Source organism: Ciona intestinalis, unplaced genomic scaffold (assembly GCF_000224145.3).
Source record: "Ciona intestinalis unplaced genomic scaffold, KH HT001228.1, whole genome shotgun sequence".
Lineage (NCBI taxonomy): Eukaryota > Metazoa > Chordata > Ascidiacea > Phlebobranchia > Cionidae > Ciona > Ciona intestinalis.
The window spans coordinates 4,387-22,104 of NW_004191549.1; the positions used below are offsets into that span (position 1 = coordinate 4,387).

The window sequence follows — 17,718 nt, forward strand, 5'->3', positions numbered from 1 at the left end:
GTTGTATTTACATACAAGGGATAAAAAAGTTACATTCACTCATTTATTTATTCATTTCTTTATTCATAAAAGTTTGTACAATTGCATTTGTGATTACACAGATCGTCCAAGACGCCTTGGATGCGGCGAGAGCCGGCAGAACCTGCATTGTCATCGCCCATCGTTTGTCGACGGTTAAAAATGCTGACGTCATCGCTGTTATTGAGAATGGTTGTGTGGTTGAAAGTGGAACTCACAGCGAGCTATTGGCTCTCAACGGATCTTACTTCAGTCTTGTTAATGCTCAATTGCATTCAAGTGATCAATGAAAACATAGATATGAGTTCTTAGATAACAATTGTTTATCTCTTCGAATACATTAGTGAAGATAAAATTATTTAAAACAATGAAGAGAAGAAATTTGTAGCAAAACAACAGTCGGTATAGGAATCTATACCCTGACAACCGTACTGAAGATAAAATATATGTAATTTTAAAGTCTCCAGCAACACATTTCCATTATAGCCCTTTAACCCTTAACTGTAAACTCCTTTTACTTTGACAACTTAAATTACTCAGCTTTAAATATCCATTTGAAATATCTAGACACATATTTGCAGTTTGCTGATAGTGGTTGAATAGCCCATATGTATTCACCACTTTATCTTATTTTGTTTGAATGTTTGTTTTACTAATTTTAACTCAGACTTTGAACTCAATAACGAATAAAGATTGTTTTAGATTTCAATCACAGACAAATATTTGGTGGTAAAGAAAGAATATTTACGTAATTATATAACCGGATCCTTATGACTCTAAAGAAGCGTTGTTAATTGTTAAAAACACAGGCAAACATGGGATATTATGTGCTAACGGTGTCCCATCCTTCCCCACATTATTATCACGCACAACTCTTTTCTCACGGTAATCTATAACTTAATATTATGTTTCCTGTATTGTTGAATCAATGCAACTTGTTTACTTTCGTGTGGCGGGGCAACGACAGTCGTTATAACACAGGTGTTCTGTTTCATACACCTCGTGCCCACTTACCGAGTTACCACGTATGTAATTTATTTATCCTCGTACGTCATGGCAACGACAGTCGTTATAACACGGGTGTTCTGTTTCATACACCTCGTGCCCGCTAACAAGTTACCATGTATGTAACTTTGTGAACGATTGTTTCTTACAGGTTCATTTTTACCACATGTAACGTCCCTGGTGCTTTATGTTATGAATAAATCGCATTAGTGCCAGTAGGTTACCGAAATTGAAATGCAATTGCATGTTTTTCGTTTAAACACCTAATTCCTCATCTTAGCGTGCTTTATGTGTTTGTATTAAAATTGTACTTACATACGTCAAAACATACGTCATTTTGCCACCGTGTTTTACCCGGCATACCATCAGTTTAACTTTATTGAATACAGGAACGGATGTCAAACTAATTAAGATAACGAACAGAAAAGTAACATGGTAACTCGTAAGCGAGCACGAGGTTTATGAAACAGTACACCCGTGTTATAACGAATGTCGTTTTCCGGCCACGCGAGGATAAAGTAAGTTACATTACATTCCTTAAAACTAAATTAGCAGTAAAACGACAATCGTTAAAACACGCTACGGTTAAAATTAGTTTTAGTGTAAAATAACAGCGTGGCTGCTAAATTTATAACACAGTATAAATTACTTTCCATTCAATTGTTTTCTATTGGAGCCAATGTTTGTGTAGTATTGTGAGGTGGGGGAAGACGGGACACCTTTAGCACAGGATATTCAAATATCTGGTCGTGTTTAAACAATTAACAACGGTCTATGAGAGTCGTGAGGATATGGTTTATTAAATATTTGAATTTGCTTTGTTTACTACCAAATGGGACGAGAAAACAGAATGAAAAGGTGTACCATCTTCCCCCACCCCACTATATAACTATACTGAGTGTATTTACCCGTCATGCAGTATGTAGATTTTGCTCGAGTATATGTTCCTTGTAATCTTATGTAAACTTCAATAACCAATGTTGTTGCTTAAGCAGTATAAACCTACATGAATGAATGTCCTTGCTTTATCTTCGCGGGACAGATGTTCTGTTTCGTACACCTCGTGCCTGCTTACGAGTTGCCACGTATGTAACCATAGTACTATAATGTGTTTTAGAGTACTATGATGAAACTCTGTCGGTGAATATTCCATAGGTGTATGACACAGAAGAGCCATGTTATAACGACTGTCATTGGCCTGCCATACCAGTATAAACAATCTACATTCTTTCACTCTGTACAAAATTCGCTGAACAAAACAACTCGTGACCGGCAGTACAACGTGGCGATTCTGACGCGTCTTGTTTTTCACCCACGGCGACATGTGATTGCCGGCAATTCGTTTCACGTTTTGTAGAAGTTTGGCTGAGTGCCTAAACCTCAAGCATGGCTGTAATGCAATGATCTTATTGATTGTAAAAGTTTTTAAATTATTTATTAGTCCCTGATGTACGTTTTACTACGTTTAGTACGAATGAATGAATGAATGCAACTTATTTATCCTCGCATGGCGGGGCAATGACAATCGTTATAACACGGGTGTTCTGTTCCATACAGCACTTTATGCCTGCTTACGAGTTACCACATATGTAGCTTCGGGCTTCGTGGGCGATTGTTTTTATTTAAATTATTTATCAGCCTCGCTTTAGGTTAACTGACCGTTGCAGTCAGTTGCATCATACCCGTTTTGTGACGTCACAACTGCTGATCCGTGGGATTTTTGCGCGTTCTGTTTAAAAGAAGGGAAATGCGACGTTTGAATGAGCGTTGTGAATGGCTGGGTGACCGTAGCGTCGTTGAAACATAACACCAAGCACGATTGCTTAGTCATTACTTAAGGCCCAGTAAGTTTAAAACTCAGGTGTATCAGCAAGGAACAGCACTTTGCAAGCCGGAAGATCTAGTTATGTTAAACTGTAGTGTACTTTATGAGGTAAGGGTGTTATATGCGTATATATGTGTAGGCTGTTCCGGTGTATACGAATAATTAAGACAACTATGATAGCTCTAAAGAATGTATAAAGCTTATGCTCACATACTATGACATGATTTTTATTCATCTCTTCGAATACAGCAGCGAAGATAAGACTAACTAAAACAACGAGAAAGGGCTATTAACAGCAAAACAAAAGTCTTTAAAGTTTGCATCAAAAACACCAGCAAGAGATGGATTTGTGGCTGAAAATAATTGTGTTGGTTTAAAAAGCAGATTATTTTGTTGGAAACCGAAATAAACTAGATAAAGTAGGGTTGGGGAAGACGGGACACCTTTAGTACACAATATCCGAATATCCTGAACGTATTTTAAACAATTAACAACGGTCTATGGGAGTTGTAAAGATATAGTTTTATAGTTCTTTAAATGTTCTTTGTTTACTATTAAATGCAACGAGAAAATAGAATGAAAAGGTGTCCCATCTTTCCTACTATATAGACAGAAATATTAATGTTGTGAATTACATAGGTATTTTTAATAACATTCAATGTTGGATATGGTTTATTTATATCTTGTTTTATTGAAAGTATATCCCATATCACCTCACAAAGGTGTCTCATTCTACCCCACATTTTTTATAACGTTGTTGTTAACTTGTTTGTTAGGAATTTATCCCATCTTACCCTTCAAAAGGATCCCATCTCACCCCACAGTAATATAAAATATTGTTGTTTTGAAAGCATTGTTGAAGCTGCGCCTCATCGCGTATTTTAAGCTCCATATCTGGTAAACCATCTGGTTGTTATTGTGTTTGTGGCGCATGAAGTTACAGCTATGTTGTGTAGGCAATGGTTGGCTATGAATTCTAACTTATGGTTTGTTCCTATGTTTGCTTACAAGTTATGTTACGTGTTAAAATGTTTGCACTTTATTTGTATTTATGACGTTTTTGGTTTATATAGTAGAGTATTGGAAGACGGGACACCTTTAGCACATAATATCCAAATATATTGATTGTATTTTAAACAATTAACAACGGTCTATGGGAGTCGCGAGGATGCGGTTTTATAATTCTTTAAATGTTTTTTGTTTTCTACCAAATGGGTCGAGAAAATAGAATGAAAAGGTGTCCCATCTTCCCCACACAACTATACTTGTTTTGTCAACGTTTCTGGTAGCCTGCATATGTTACTACGAGTAAATGTGCTGGTTAGCTGCAGTGCCGCTGCATGAAATATTCATGAGATCTTTGTTATTTAGACGTATTGTGTCCAGTTCCTTTATTTAACCATTTTGCTGAACTGTGTATATGCGGATGTAAAACACGCGTGGTATAATACTACGGGGTGTGATGGAACACCATTAGCACATAATATCCAATATTTCCTGATCGTGTTTTGGTTTTTATTCTGTGTTTACTGTTAAACAACGCTGTAAAAAAAACGAAATAAAAGCATGAAACATCTCACCGCAGCCTATGCTATATATCATCCAATACAATTTGCATGGAGTTAAATTGTATTGCTTGAACGAACATATATCGTTATAAATCACCCATACACGATTCTCTTCATTATCTGCCAAACGTGTTAAATTTTATAATTGCCGCTTTCATTCCGCGATAACGTATCATGTTCGTTTCATCAGCAAACCTCACGTAGTCACGATGCTATGCTGTAATCTTCGTTAATGCATTGTCATTCTTCTACCATAATTCCGGTTACCGGTTACCGGCTTTCGTTTTCCATTCCCTCGGGCACTTTTGCAATAATTGCGCAACACAGGGCAAGACTTGGCTTGTTTTTGTGAAATAGGATATAGGCGGTTTAACATGGGTGGATTCCGCGGAGAAAAAAGATAATTATCTCTTCGAATACGATAGCGAAGTTCAAAAAAATTAAACAAACCTAAAAAGGGGCATTAGAAAACCTTTAAAAACACATGGGTATAAACTACTTAAAAATTGCCAAATAAGAGCGTGGCTGCTAACGCACGCTACACTGTGTCACACGATGACCTCTCCCCCACTGTTGGTGCGGTGACGTGTGGTTACGTCACGCCGCTTTACTCTGTATAAAGCGAGCTCTTTTTATCTGAATAGATAAAGTTCACAGCAAGAAGTAAACATTCTAAATGTTAAATATTCCATAAATCTGGTTCTGATCCAGTGCTCATAAAGTTGGACGATTCTCGTAACGAAATAACAGTCAGTGTGAAGCGCTACTAAATACCAACGAGTAATTTAGTATCTCGCCGTAAATGGCATCATCAGCAAGTCGAACGAATAGTGCGCTCATGGCCTACTATAATATATAGTTATATAGTAAGGTGGGGGAAGATGGTACACCTTTTCATTCTATTTCTCGTCCCATTTGGTAGTAAACAAAGAACATTCAAAGAATTATAAAACCATATCCTCACGACTCTCATAGACCGTTGTTAATTATTTAAAACACGATTAGAATATTTCGATATTAGGTGTTAAAAGTGTCCCGTCTTTCCTCACCCCATTATAAGAGATATTTGCCTGGAATTGCATCATCCATCTTTTTTCAAATGGAACAAAATTCTCAAAACCGAAAGTTGACGTAACTTTAAATCAGTTCTCCTTCGTCACTTTCTCTTAAGAACCAAACTTCACCAGATAATCTGATCAAGCTGTGGTGTAGGGACGGTCAGTCCATTCGACCTGGTGGACGATCTGTTCACCTTTTTAGGTTGTATGTGCTTTGTTTACATTGTGTATGTGACAGCGCTTTGTATGGGAACGAACAATAGCTATAGGTTTGCCATAAAAGGTGGTTCAAATATCTTTAACTTTGCTCAGGGTTTATACGACGTTTACATTCATTGTAAAACGACGTTTATTGTAAAAAGACTGAATACACAGGTTCAGAAAATCGCTCTTTATATAGACATTTCAAAAAGACATTGTTATATTTGATGAGCTGCAGAATTTAGCTTTTCTCGCCATAGCAGAAGTTATAACTTGTTGTTCATAAATCAAACGAATTGAAAAACATAGTTATAGCATAGTATACTGAAGTGACATTTGGCTATACAAAGACTGTTCTTGAGTTTCAGAATTTCTGGTTGTTGTGTGTTTAAGTTATAAGCGTTGTAACTCTATAATCAGACGTGACCAGCCGTATTTGGAACGTTATAAAAAAGGTTTCATTTTTATAAATTGAATATATATATATGCAGAAAATGTTTTCTACTTATAATATTGACGGTCACGGATTCCCTGTTAAGTTGCAAGTAATCTAGAACTCGTATAATCAAGCGAGACAAGTGTCGTATTTGGAATGTTGTACTCAATAACACGAGGAGCAACCGCCGGCAAGAGGTAGCGAGTGAAGAAAATTGATTGCCCGTTTCGTCCAAGTGTTGCAATAGAATGCCCCTCGCCTCAGGCCACCATGTCGCAGCTTGTTTAAGAGTCACAACTTTATTTCTTGCACGCCAGTCGAGCCAAAGGAACACGAGTGTTTGCCAGGCAAGCTACATGGTTGTTTTAGTTCACTATTTGCGCAACTCATACGTATCGAAGTTCATGTGAAATGTATTTAGATTTCGATGTGTTTCTATTGCAACAAGCAACGCGGTTAAGGATTAAAAAAAAATCATTTAGAGTATGAAGTCTGCACAGTTGTAAAGAATTTTTAAATTATGTTAATTCGGACAGTGGCAACGTATTGTATATTTTATTTATCTTTTCGAATAACAAAGATCAAATAAATAAAACAAGGAAGAGGACAGAAATTCGCAGCAAAACGATAATTAAAAGCTGAATAAGTGTCTTTCCAAAACCCATCGTAAATGTGTATTGTTCATTCATTCCCCCTGTTATATTTCTTGATCGTGTTTTAACAATTAACAACGCTTATTTAAATTCGTGATATCACAGTTATAGTAGAGTGGGGGAAGATGGGACACCTTTAACACCTAATATCCAAATAGCCTAATCGTGTTTTAAACAATTAACAACGGTCTGTGGAAGTCGTGAAGATACGGTTTTATAATTCATTAAATGTTCTTTGTTTATTATCAAATGAAAAGAGAAAACTAAACGAAAAGGTGTCCCATCTTCCCCCACCCCACTATATATTGTTCTCATCTGCAGAGATAGGGTATAAAGTAGATAATCGTGAACTTGCTTGCACATGTCCGCCATGAGCGACAACGAATCTACAAAGGGAAACAATTTCAAGAAGAATCGGGTTGGTGACGTCACACCACCTCCTACTTATGACGAAATAGAAGTTGAAATGACGAACGGAAGGTGAGAGTTTATTTTATAACCTCATGTATTTATGTATATAATAACGTAAAACGTATAAACATACATAAGCATCACGGCACGCTATATATATATATAGCATAGGGTGGGAGAAGATGGAACAAATTTTTATGCTATTTTCTTGTTTACTATTAAATAGGACGAGAAAACAGAATGAAAGGTGCCCCATCTTGCCCCACCCTTCTACACTGTGTACATGTATGTCATTTATGCGACCAGCATGACTCCGCCGCATATACATTGACACCAACCGTCCATTTGTACGAACGCACAACCATTTCAATATAAATACCTTGGCTATGCGGGGTAATATAAATAAGTAGGTTATAGGTCACTAGGGCGTAATAGCTTTATACAACCTATGTCCTACTTATTACAGTTACAAACCATACGTAGGTTATATTGGTGTTACATATACTGAATTAACGCGTTGTATTTTTAACGTAAACTAAATATATAGAGTGATATATAGTAGGGTGGGGAAAAATGGGACATCTTTTCAGTCTATTTTCTCGTCCAATTTGGTAGTAAACAAAAGTCATTCAAAGAATTACAAAACCATATCCTCACGACTTCCATTGACCGTTGTTAATTGTTTAAAACACGATCAGGATATTTGGATATTATGTGCTAAAGGTGTCCCATCTTCCCCCACACTATACTGTATATACAGTTTTTATAACTTTCGAATGCGATAGCGAAAATTGCGTTTATTAAAACAGCGAAGCAAAGGAAATTAACAGCAAAACGAAAGTCGCTAAAAACTCGTTAGGAGTAAACACTACTTGGAAAAAGCGCCAAATGAAAGCGTGGTTTCTAAATCCGCATTTAGTTTATGTTAAGGAAACTATGTTATAATTATGGTTTTTAAACTGTTTATTATCAGGTTTTGTTTATGTGTTTTTGATGTGACGTAAACATGGTTGTTTATGTTTCGAAGCACGTCGTGTGCATTTAATCCTAATGTATTTCCTGCACTGAGATGGATCGTATAGATAAATAAACAGATATAAACCTCACGACTTTAGTAATTTGCAAAAACGTGGTATATACATTCTTATATTCATGTCAAAGTAAAATGGTCGGGTATATAAGTGTACGCACAAGCCGTAGGGCAGAAAAAAATGAAAATTAAAACAAGGCGGGCAGTTCATACCAGAACATAAACTTATTTATCTCTTTGAATACAGTAGCGAAGATAGCATGGATTAAAACAGCGAAGCAAATGGAATTAGCAGAAAAACAACAATTATAAATATGTCGTGGAGCAAATAGATGTCGGTGTAAATTTATTCAACTTTTTATACGTGGTTGGGCGAGGTACTTTCTAAATGTGACGGTCAAAAGGTGTAACTGACCACCCATAAATAAAACACGATTGTCTCATTTATTTAAACAACACTTTATGATACCGCATGCATATATAGTAGGATGGGGAAAGATGGGACACTTTTAGCACGTAATATCTAAATACCTGATCGTGGTTTAAACATTTAACAGCGAGCTACGGGAGTCGTGCTGATATAGTTCTACAATTCTTTAAGTTTTCTTTGTTTACTACCAAAACGGGGAAATCGAATAAAAAGGTGTCCCATCTTCCCCCACTGTACTATATATAGGTTATTTATCGTTTATACAAGATTACGCAATGCACCGTTTCGTTTTCGCTTTGCTTTACAAATATATAACATAAACTTAATTTGATTTATCTGTTCGTTTACGATACCGAAGTTCAAATTAATTAAAACAACGTAGAGACGGGATTGGGCAGTAGAACGACAGTCGTTAAAACACGCATAGGGAAAGCTATATACCCGAGTAAAAGGCAAATAAAAGCGTGGTTGCTAAACCTCTTATTCCCCAAATAGCAAGAACTCATTGATTTTTACTCGATAAAAAGAAAAAACAGATCGGTACGTTACGTTTGGTATCGGGTTGAAACGTAAACAAAAGCATCTGTTATATTCACACGCTCCCCAGGTCGGAGGTAATCTGCCGGTCGATGATATAACGTCATACCAGTATAAATATTTCATTTGGCGTATTCGTGTATACTGTCATTGCTTACAGGTAGCGAAGCCTTCTTAGTGTAAGAATATATAGTACTGTGGGGTATAATATAAAACTGTGGGGTAAGATGGGATACCTTTAGAATTTATAAACTTTATATTTCCTAATCGTGTTTTAATCAATTAACGGCGTTCTTTAAGAGTTGCGGGGATGCGGTTATAGAATTTGGTAAATATTCTTTGTTTACTACTAAATGGGACGATATAAGTTTATAATAGAATAAAATGTCCCATCTCACCCCACCCTACTATATGTGGATACTGTACTGTGTATTGTAGTGCACATCTAGACAAGTTTAGTCGTAAAGATTCGGTTTTGAAGAAAAGAGAATTAGCAGCAAAACGACAGTCGTTGTAACTTAAGAGACTCATGATGTTATTTTAGGCGAAGTTTGAATATAGGTTACAATTCGTTAAACTTGATTGTTGTCTGTTATATTTTGTAGCGCTGAATCCTGTTATTTCGTTACGAGAATCGTCAACTTTATTAGCGTTAGAATAGATTCACGGAATTCATGACAATTGCGAGTATAGGGTCAAATCTAAAGTATCTCTATAGATGTAAAAAACATTGGGCAAACTCTGTACTAAACCTCACCTCTTATGATATTTTACGCTATACGGGCTTACCCGCGTAAAAACACAACACTCGTGTTATAACGACTGTCTTTTTGCCGTCATGCGAGGATAAAGTAAGTTACATTCATACACTCGCACGCTGTGGGTACTGGGTAGGATTCCACCCGTGTGAAGTAGAATACAGAAACATATTTTCTTACGAAATCTACTGTAACTTTTTTCAACACAATACATGCGTACACTGATTGTAGTGCACATCTAGAAAAGTTTAGTCGTAAAGATTCGGTTTTGAAGAAAAGAGAATTAGCAGCAAAACGACAGTCGTTGTAACTTAAGAGACTCATGATGTTATTTTAGGCGAAGTTTGAATATAGGTTACAATTCGTTAAACTTGATCGTTGTCTGTTATATTTTGTAGCGCTGGATCCTGTTATTTCGTTACGAGAATCGTCAACTTTATTAGCATTAGACTAGATTCACGGAATTCATGACAATTGCGAGTATAGGGTCTAAAACTCTAAAGTATCTCTATAGATGTAAAAAACATTGGGCAAACTCTGTACTAAACCTCACCTCTTATGATATTTTACGCTATACGGGCTTACCCGCGTAAAAACACAACACTCGTGTTATAACGACTGTCTTTTTGCCGTCATGCGAGGATAAAGTAAGTTACATTCATACACTCGCACGCTGTGGGTACTGGGTAGGATTCCACCCGTGTGAAGTAGAATACAGAAACATATTTTCTTACGAAATCTACTGTAACTTTTTTCAACACAATACTGTACTGTGTATTGTAGTGCACTTCTAGAAAAGTTTAGTCGTAAAGATTCGGTTTTGAAGAAAAGAGAATTAGCAGCAAAACGACAGTCGTTGTAACTTAAGAGACTCATGATGTTATTTTAGGCGAAGTTTGAATATAGGTTACAATTCGTTAAACTTGATCGTTGTCTGTTATATTTTGTAGCGCTGGATCCTGTTATTTCGTTACGAGAATCGTCAACTTTATTAGCATTAGACTAGATTCACGGAATTCATGACAATTGCGAGTATAGGGTCTAAAACTCTAAAGTATCTCTATAGATGTAAAAAACATTGGGCAAACTCTGTACTAAACCTCACCTCTTATGATATTTTACGCTATACGGGCTTACCCGCGTAAAAACACAACACTCGTGTTATAACGACTGTCTTTTTGCCGTCATGCGAGGATAAAGTAAGTTACATTCATACACTCGCACGCTGTGGGTACTGGGTAGGATTCCACCCGTGTGAAGTAGAATACAGAAACATATTTTCTTACGAAATCTACTGTAACTTTTTTCAACACAATACATGCGTACACTGATCAGTAAGGCCTGTATTTAGTGGGCCATGCTGTGACATAGACGTAATACGTAATGTATACCAAATGCACAGTAACCTTTCAACGGAAATCACTATGATGACGTCACTAGCCAATACATATACACAACATTGCGCAATAACCGGCAGAAAGTTTCCCGTCTTGAAAAGGCGGTTACTACATACACGTTTGCTGATGAAATTAGCCGCAATAACAAACCAGAATGATATATATCATCACGAATACATTTCCTAAAAGCCTTATAAGTGGTTTAGTGTTTAGGTTAGCGAAGACCAGCCATTATAATGGAACAGATTACAAGACAGATTAGTAGCGACTTGATTTGGACAGTTAACAGTTAGAAATACGTTTTAGCTCATTGTGTGTTTTGTTCTTCTTTTTAACTTTGTGTGATAGCTTCAGAAAAAGTCGTAACTTAGTAAATACAAAAGTTTTTGTTAAAATGGAGGCAAATGAAACTGGTCCAGACGTTGCCGATCATTTATTAAACGATACTAATGTCGAATTTGCTGGGTTAGTGTTTTTTTATATAGTTCTATATTGTGCCTGTTAACATGTTTAAACGTATAGGCTACCATTTTATAAAATATTGTATAAAAAATAATTAGTATTTAATAGCCATTGTAGTAAATAGGAATAATTACCAAACATAATATGATAATAAATTAATAATAATAACTTTTTATTGTTTTTTTTTACTGTAGCGAAGTTTAAAAAATATTTGAAATGAAAAAACAGTTTATAGCCACAAAACGGTACTTGTAAAAACACGCTTACGATTAAAACATATTTACATTTAATTGGTCACAGCGTGCACTCAGATCTATAGTAAAAAACTAGTTAATGATTAATCCTAAACTTCTACTTACTCACAGCGTGCCTACAGCTAATGGCACAGCTGGTAGTTCAACGTCCGATGAGAAGAAGAAGGAACCTCCTCCACAAGTGGGATATTTTCAATTGGTGAGTGATCATTTTAAAACATTGTGTTTTAAATCATTAGGCTAATATTTGTATTGTATATATATCATATACATTTGTGTTGTATGTATATTTATATGTGTGTTTATATACTTTTTTTAAACTGTTTTTATTTTTGTAGTTTTTATCTTATGTGGTAATAATAAATTGCTGCTAGTTCCCTCTTACTTGGTTGTTTTAAATCTTTGCTACTGTTTATTAAATTTTTAAAGCAAGGGTTGGCAGGGATGGTTCGACAAAACACAATCCTGTGAAACAAATCTAACTTATTGGTTGAATGTTTCCTAAGTAAATGCAGTGCAAAATATTTCAGGGCCAGTCATGCCACCCTGCCACCCCACCTTCGGTGCCTAAGTTTAATTTCAAATAAACTGTTACTTAATTTTAACTTCTGTTTTCCCCAGTATCGCTATGCGGACAAGTGGGATTATTTATTGCTGGTTTTGGGAACAATTGCCGCAACTGTGCATGGAGTTGCTATGCCGGTCATGTTTATATTTTTCGGAGAGTTGACGACGACTTTCGTTGACTACGGGAAATATAAAACCTGTAATTTCAATTATACATCCTGTATCGCAGATGGAACAATTCCAAACTCCACAACTGAAGCGTAAGTCATGTTTTGCTTCTATGTATTGAAAGATTAGACATTACCATTACAGCCTGATTATAGAACGTTTATAAACTGTATAACCCAAAGTATATTTCTCTTTAAAAAAATCGAGCCCCTTGAATCTATACTTACATATTACCATCACAGGCGCCAAACCTGGGGTGGCACGGTGGGCAGGCTTACCCTTGAATTTAAATTTATTTTAAAAGATGGTATGTCTAACTACCCTGCCTCCACTGCACAAAATGTTTAGCGCTAAACCTACAAAACTTCTATTCAACTATATATATATATATATACACAATAATTTCTTTCATGCCAAGATTGATAAAATATTTTCACAACTATTGATTAAAAATAAAAGACTTTCAATAACTTACATTTTTACTTTACAGCCAATTCCTTCAAGCAATTTCTCCAATCCTTAACTTCAATGATTCAATCGCAACTTATTCAATTTACTTTTCCATCATAGCTGTTGTTGTGTGGCTGTTTGGATGGTGGCAGGTGTGTGTTAAACAATGTTTAGGATTTTACTCACTAATATCTTGTTAATGTTAAACGGCAATGCTGTAAAAGAGACCTTCTGGTTGTATTTTGTTTGTTCTTTATCTTAATATTTGTGTTTTTAAGTTTTCGCATTTTTACCAGCACCATGGCTATGTGGTCAGTGAGCCAGCCTCTACCCTAGTGGCTACGGTCGTTTTCTCGCTATGCAAGGATAAAGCAAGTTACATTTATTCATTCAATGACAGTGTTTGGTGTAAAAAAGATCTTCTGGTAGTTGTACATATTGATGATTAAATAAATGTAACTTTCCCCCTCGTGGTGGGCAACAATGGTCGTTATAACGCGCTTTTTCGTTTCATACACCTCATGCCCGCTTACAAATTGTGTATGTAACAAATATTAAGTATAATACATACTGTTCTAATTCACAGCAAGCTTTTAATCCTTTCTCTTATATTTATTGTTCATACCATGTCGTTTTACACAGATTACCTTTTGGATGATCCAGGCAGTTAGACAAATACGTAGGATCAGGATTCTCTTCTTTAAAAGCATCCTACGACAAGATATCTCATATTTCGATCTCAATTCTGCTGGGGAGTTAAACACTAGATTGGCGGAGTAAGTTTGGATGTAAAAAATAGATTAAAAAAACTACAAAGAGTATAGAAGTTGTTCTTAGCCTTGTGATTAAAATTGTGCTGAAAAATATAAAAGAATCACGGTTTTATTGTTCCCTGGTTAAATTGTTTAAAAGGTAACGTCTTTAACCTCAAAATGTTGCTTACCTGCAGACATATTGTGAGCATGCAGAGTGTTTTTGATTCAAAATCGTAAGCGGAATATGGGCACGAATAGGATGAAACTTAAACTTCTTTGAATCGCTATTGTATTGGGAGAGATAAATCTATTTTATATGGGTGAGGTCCAAATTTGGCCCAATACCCCAACACCCAGGCACATTATTAGACCATCCTTAACTTAACTGAAGAGATAAAACTTATATTATCCTGTTGATCCACAGTGACATACAGAAGATACAAGATGGGATCAGTGATAAAGTATCCATGGGAATAATGAATGTTACGCGAGCTATAGGATCTCTCATCATCGGGTTTGTCTACTCAGCCAAACTATCTGCTGTTATACTCGCTGTGTCACCTCTGCTTGTTGCATCAGCTGGGATTCTGTTTAAGGTACTTTGGTATTTTTTTAATATCATTCCAATCTTAAACGATTTTTAACAAAACATATTACAGCACGGTAAAAGCTGTTTTAGACATAAACCTTTGGTGTTAAAACTCCTTGAATTTGTGCTTACATTGATTATGAAAAAACGCATAAAAGTTGCATGTTTAGGGAGAGTTGTGAACCACTCTCATGCTTACTGTCGAGTTATAACATTGGTGTCTTCTTTTAGACCAGACAGACATGGTGTATTCATGCACCTCATACTCACTGTTAAAAAAAAATTGATTACCCATGAATGACCCTTAACATTTGACTATTTTTAGATGACTAGTATGTTCACAAAGAAAGAGTTGGACGCTTATGCTAAAGCTGGGGCAGTGGCGGAGGAAGTCTTATCTTCAATTAGAACTGTTGTTGCATTTGATGGACAAGATAAAGAATGTAAAAGGTAGAGTTAACTTTTCGTTTAAACTGATTCTAGAATTCCCTTGTTATATTAACTGTCGTTGCTCTACTATGTAAATATTCTTATCACTTTTTAAAGAAATTATAGTTTTTGGTTCATTGAAAAAGAACAGATAACTCCTATAGCGGGAACGAGGTATATAAAACAGAACACCTATGTGTTATAAGTAACAATTGCCCCACCACCCAAGAATAAATAAGTTACATACATGGTAACTCATAGGCACGACCGCACTAGGTGTATGAAACATAACAACGGTGTTATAACTGCTGCCCGTCAGGCTAGAATAAAATAAGTTACATTCATTCACTCAATGCGTTAAAATGTTTCTAATACCTACATCCTCTACTTTGTATTAGATATCAAACGAATTTAAATGAGGCGCGGGTTGTTGGGATAAAGAAGGGGGTTGTTGGAGGTTTATCCATTGGTGCTCTCTTCTGTATAATGTTTTCAACATATGGACTTGCATTCTGGTATGGTTCAACATTGGTACGAAGTGGGGAGATCACCGTGGGGAACATGTTGACTGCTTTCTTTGGCGTGCTTATTGGGGCATTCTCACTTGGACAGGTAACTCGAGCTTTTCTAAGCGTATATGTATACATTTATTTTATTGGTGGGCATATGTGTTGTGTATATATATAAATATATATATAAGTGCCTAACAGTACTGAGTACTTAGTAGTATACATAGTATGCATACCTTGGAATAAGTATTGATACAGTATGTGAATAACCTGGGTACACATAGTAACAGGTTAATTAGGAATAACACTTTAATTAAAGGTAACAACATTGACATAAGGCTTTAAGAGCAACTTTTACAAAGTTAGAAGGATTAGTTCCTCGAACCATAGTATAAAAGGAGCTTGCTGTTAATGGAAAGTATATTTAAACGCTTTCTTTTACCCTATTGTTGTCGTTGTATTTAAACAAATTGTTATTGAGCTTTTTGTAGCACTTGTTGGTGTATAACGGAAATGACTGGACAGAATAATCATATACAACAACATAGTATTTAAGAATAGTTTCTTGGTTGGTGTAAATGTTATGACTAGAGATGACTCACAATTATCGTGTTAGCTTGTAAGCGGGCACGAGGTGTATGAAACAGAACACCCGTGTTTTAACGACTGTTGTTGCCCCGCCATGTGGGGATAAATAAGTTGCATACGTGGTAACTCGTAAGTGGGCACGAGGTGTATGAAACAGAACACCCGTGTTTTAACGACTGTTGTTGCCCCGCCATGGGGGGATAAATAAGTTGCATACGAGGTAACTCGTAAGTGGGCACGAGGTGTATGAAACAGAACACCCGTGTTTAACGACTGACATTGCCTTGCCACACAAGGATAAATAAGTTTCATTTATTCATCAATTTTACAACTCGCATGTTAATGCATCACAGGGAATGAGTAACATGGAATATTTCTCCGGTGCCCAAGCTGCGGCTTACAAAGTATTTGAGATAATCGACCGGGTCCCTTTGATTGACAGCATGTCAGAGGAAGGTCATAAACCTGACCGGGTCAAAGGTCAAATAGAGTTCAAGAATGTTGACTTCACCTACCCTTCCCGTACAGATGTGCAGGTTGGCTGCATTGTTTGTGTAATATTTGTGAAGATTGAAACTTAAAATTCATAAGGAAAACAAGTTAAAGAATTTTATATAAAAGGGGGAGGCAGGGATAGGTATAAAAAAATGTTTTCAATGTGCATTGACTAATGCAGTGTATAATATTCTTGGGTGGGCCTGCCTACCCTGCCACCCCTTGTATGGCTCCTATCCATGTATCCACCAATGCCCACCTTTGTGTTTGATGTCATTTATCAGCAACATGGGTGGCCACATCTTTTACTGAGGCTGTAAACAATAAATCTTCTCTCAGGTCTCCACAGCGTTTTGTTTGTTTCATGACTCTTTTATTCAACCAGTTTACCCTGTATCGAGTTTTAACGACTGTGGTTTTATTGCTAAGTCCCTTCTTTCCGTTGCTTTGAAAGTTTAAATAGCCTGACTTTTGCTACAGTATTCTAAGAGATAAATAATAGTTATATTATATTTATGTAGATTCTCCACGATGTTTCATTTGTTGCTGAGAGTGGAAAGTCGGTGGCTCTTTGTGGCCAAAGCGGGTGTGGTAAGAGCACGTGTGTTCAACTTATTCAACGATTCTATGATCCGCAGGTAAACTATAGAAACATTATCATATTTATAATTTTTAAAACAGTAAACGTCAATTAAAATAAAATGAATGTTTATATTTATCCTCGATGGCCGAAAAACAACTGTTGGTATAACACCTACACCGGTGTTCAATTTCACACACCTCATGCCTGGTTAGGTGTTTACCCTGTATGTAACGTTATAAGGATTATTGTATAAGGAACAGTATAACCTTCACGTTTTCTGTTGCTTTAACATTCCATTCCAATCACCAAACACGCATGGTTTACACTCATTCATGCGTGACTCTGCAATCTTTTACTTTCCATGTGCATTCATGCTTCACTGGTTGCATATTTTCAAGGCTGTAGCATTGTGGTGTACTTATATATTATGTGGGGTAAAGCAAACATATATTCAATGAAACTGGTTATGTTGTACCTATAATGTGAGGACCTACAGTGTGACACCCCCAGGATCTGAAATTTAGTCCAGAGTTGGCCCATTA

The 17,718-nt window shown here is 36.2% G+C and overlaps 1 protein-coding gene across 1 annotated transcript; it reads left to right on the forward strand.

Moving 5' to 3' along the window:
• Nucleotides 1-7,058: 7,058 nt before the first annotated feature.
• On the forward strand, nucleotides 7,059-17,649 carry LOC100178978 (multidrug resistance protein 1-like). The gene is made up of 11 exons (XM_009863760.3): nucleotides 7,059-7,244; nucleotides 12,155-12,242; nucleotides 12,665-12,870; nucleotides 13,269-13,380; nucleotides 13,871-14,004; nucleotides 14,408-14,579; nucleotides 14,898-15,022; nucleotides 15,400-15,613; nucleotides 16,452-16,634; nucleotides 17,115-17,231; nucleotides 17,575-17,649. Exons 1-11 carry the CDS (start codon nucleotides 7,126-7,128, stop codon nucleotides 17,632-17,634), a joined length of 1,530 nt encoding a protein of 509 aa, XP_009862062.3. The 5' UTR covers nucleotides 7,059-7,125; the 3' UTR covers nucleotides 17,635-17,649.
• The last annotated feature ends 69 nt before the right edge of the window (nucleotides 17,650-17,718 follow it).

Coding starts and splice junctions, on each gene's coding strand:
- LOC100178978 (XM_009863760.3), top strand. CDS start 7,126: ATGTCCGCCATGAGCGACAACGAATCTACAAAGGGAAACAATTTCAAG. Junction 12,871..13,268: donor CCAAACTCCACAACTGAAGC/GTAAGTCATGTT, acceptor TTTACTTTACAG/CCAATTCCTTCAAGCAATTT. Junction 17,232..17,574: donor AACGATTCTATGATCCGCAG/GTAAACTATAGA, acceptor CATATTTTCAAG/GCTGTAGCATTGTGGTGTAC.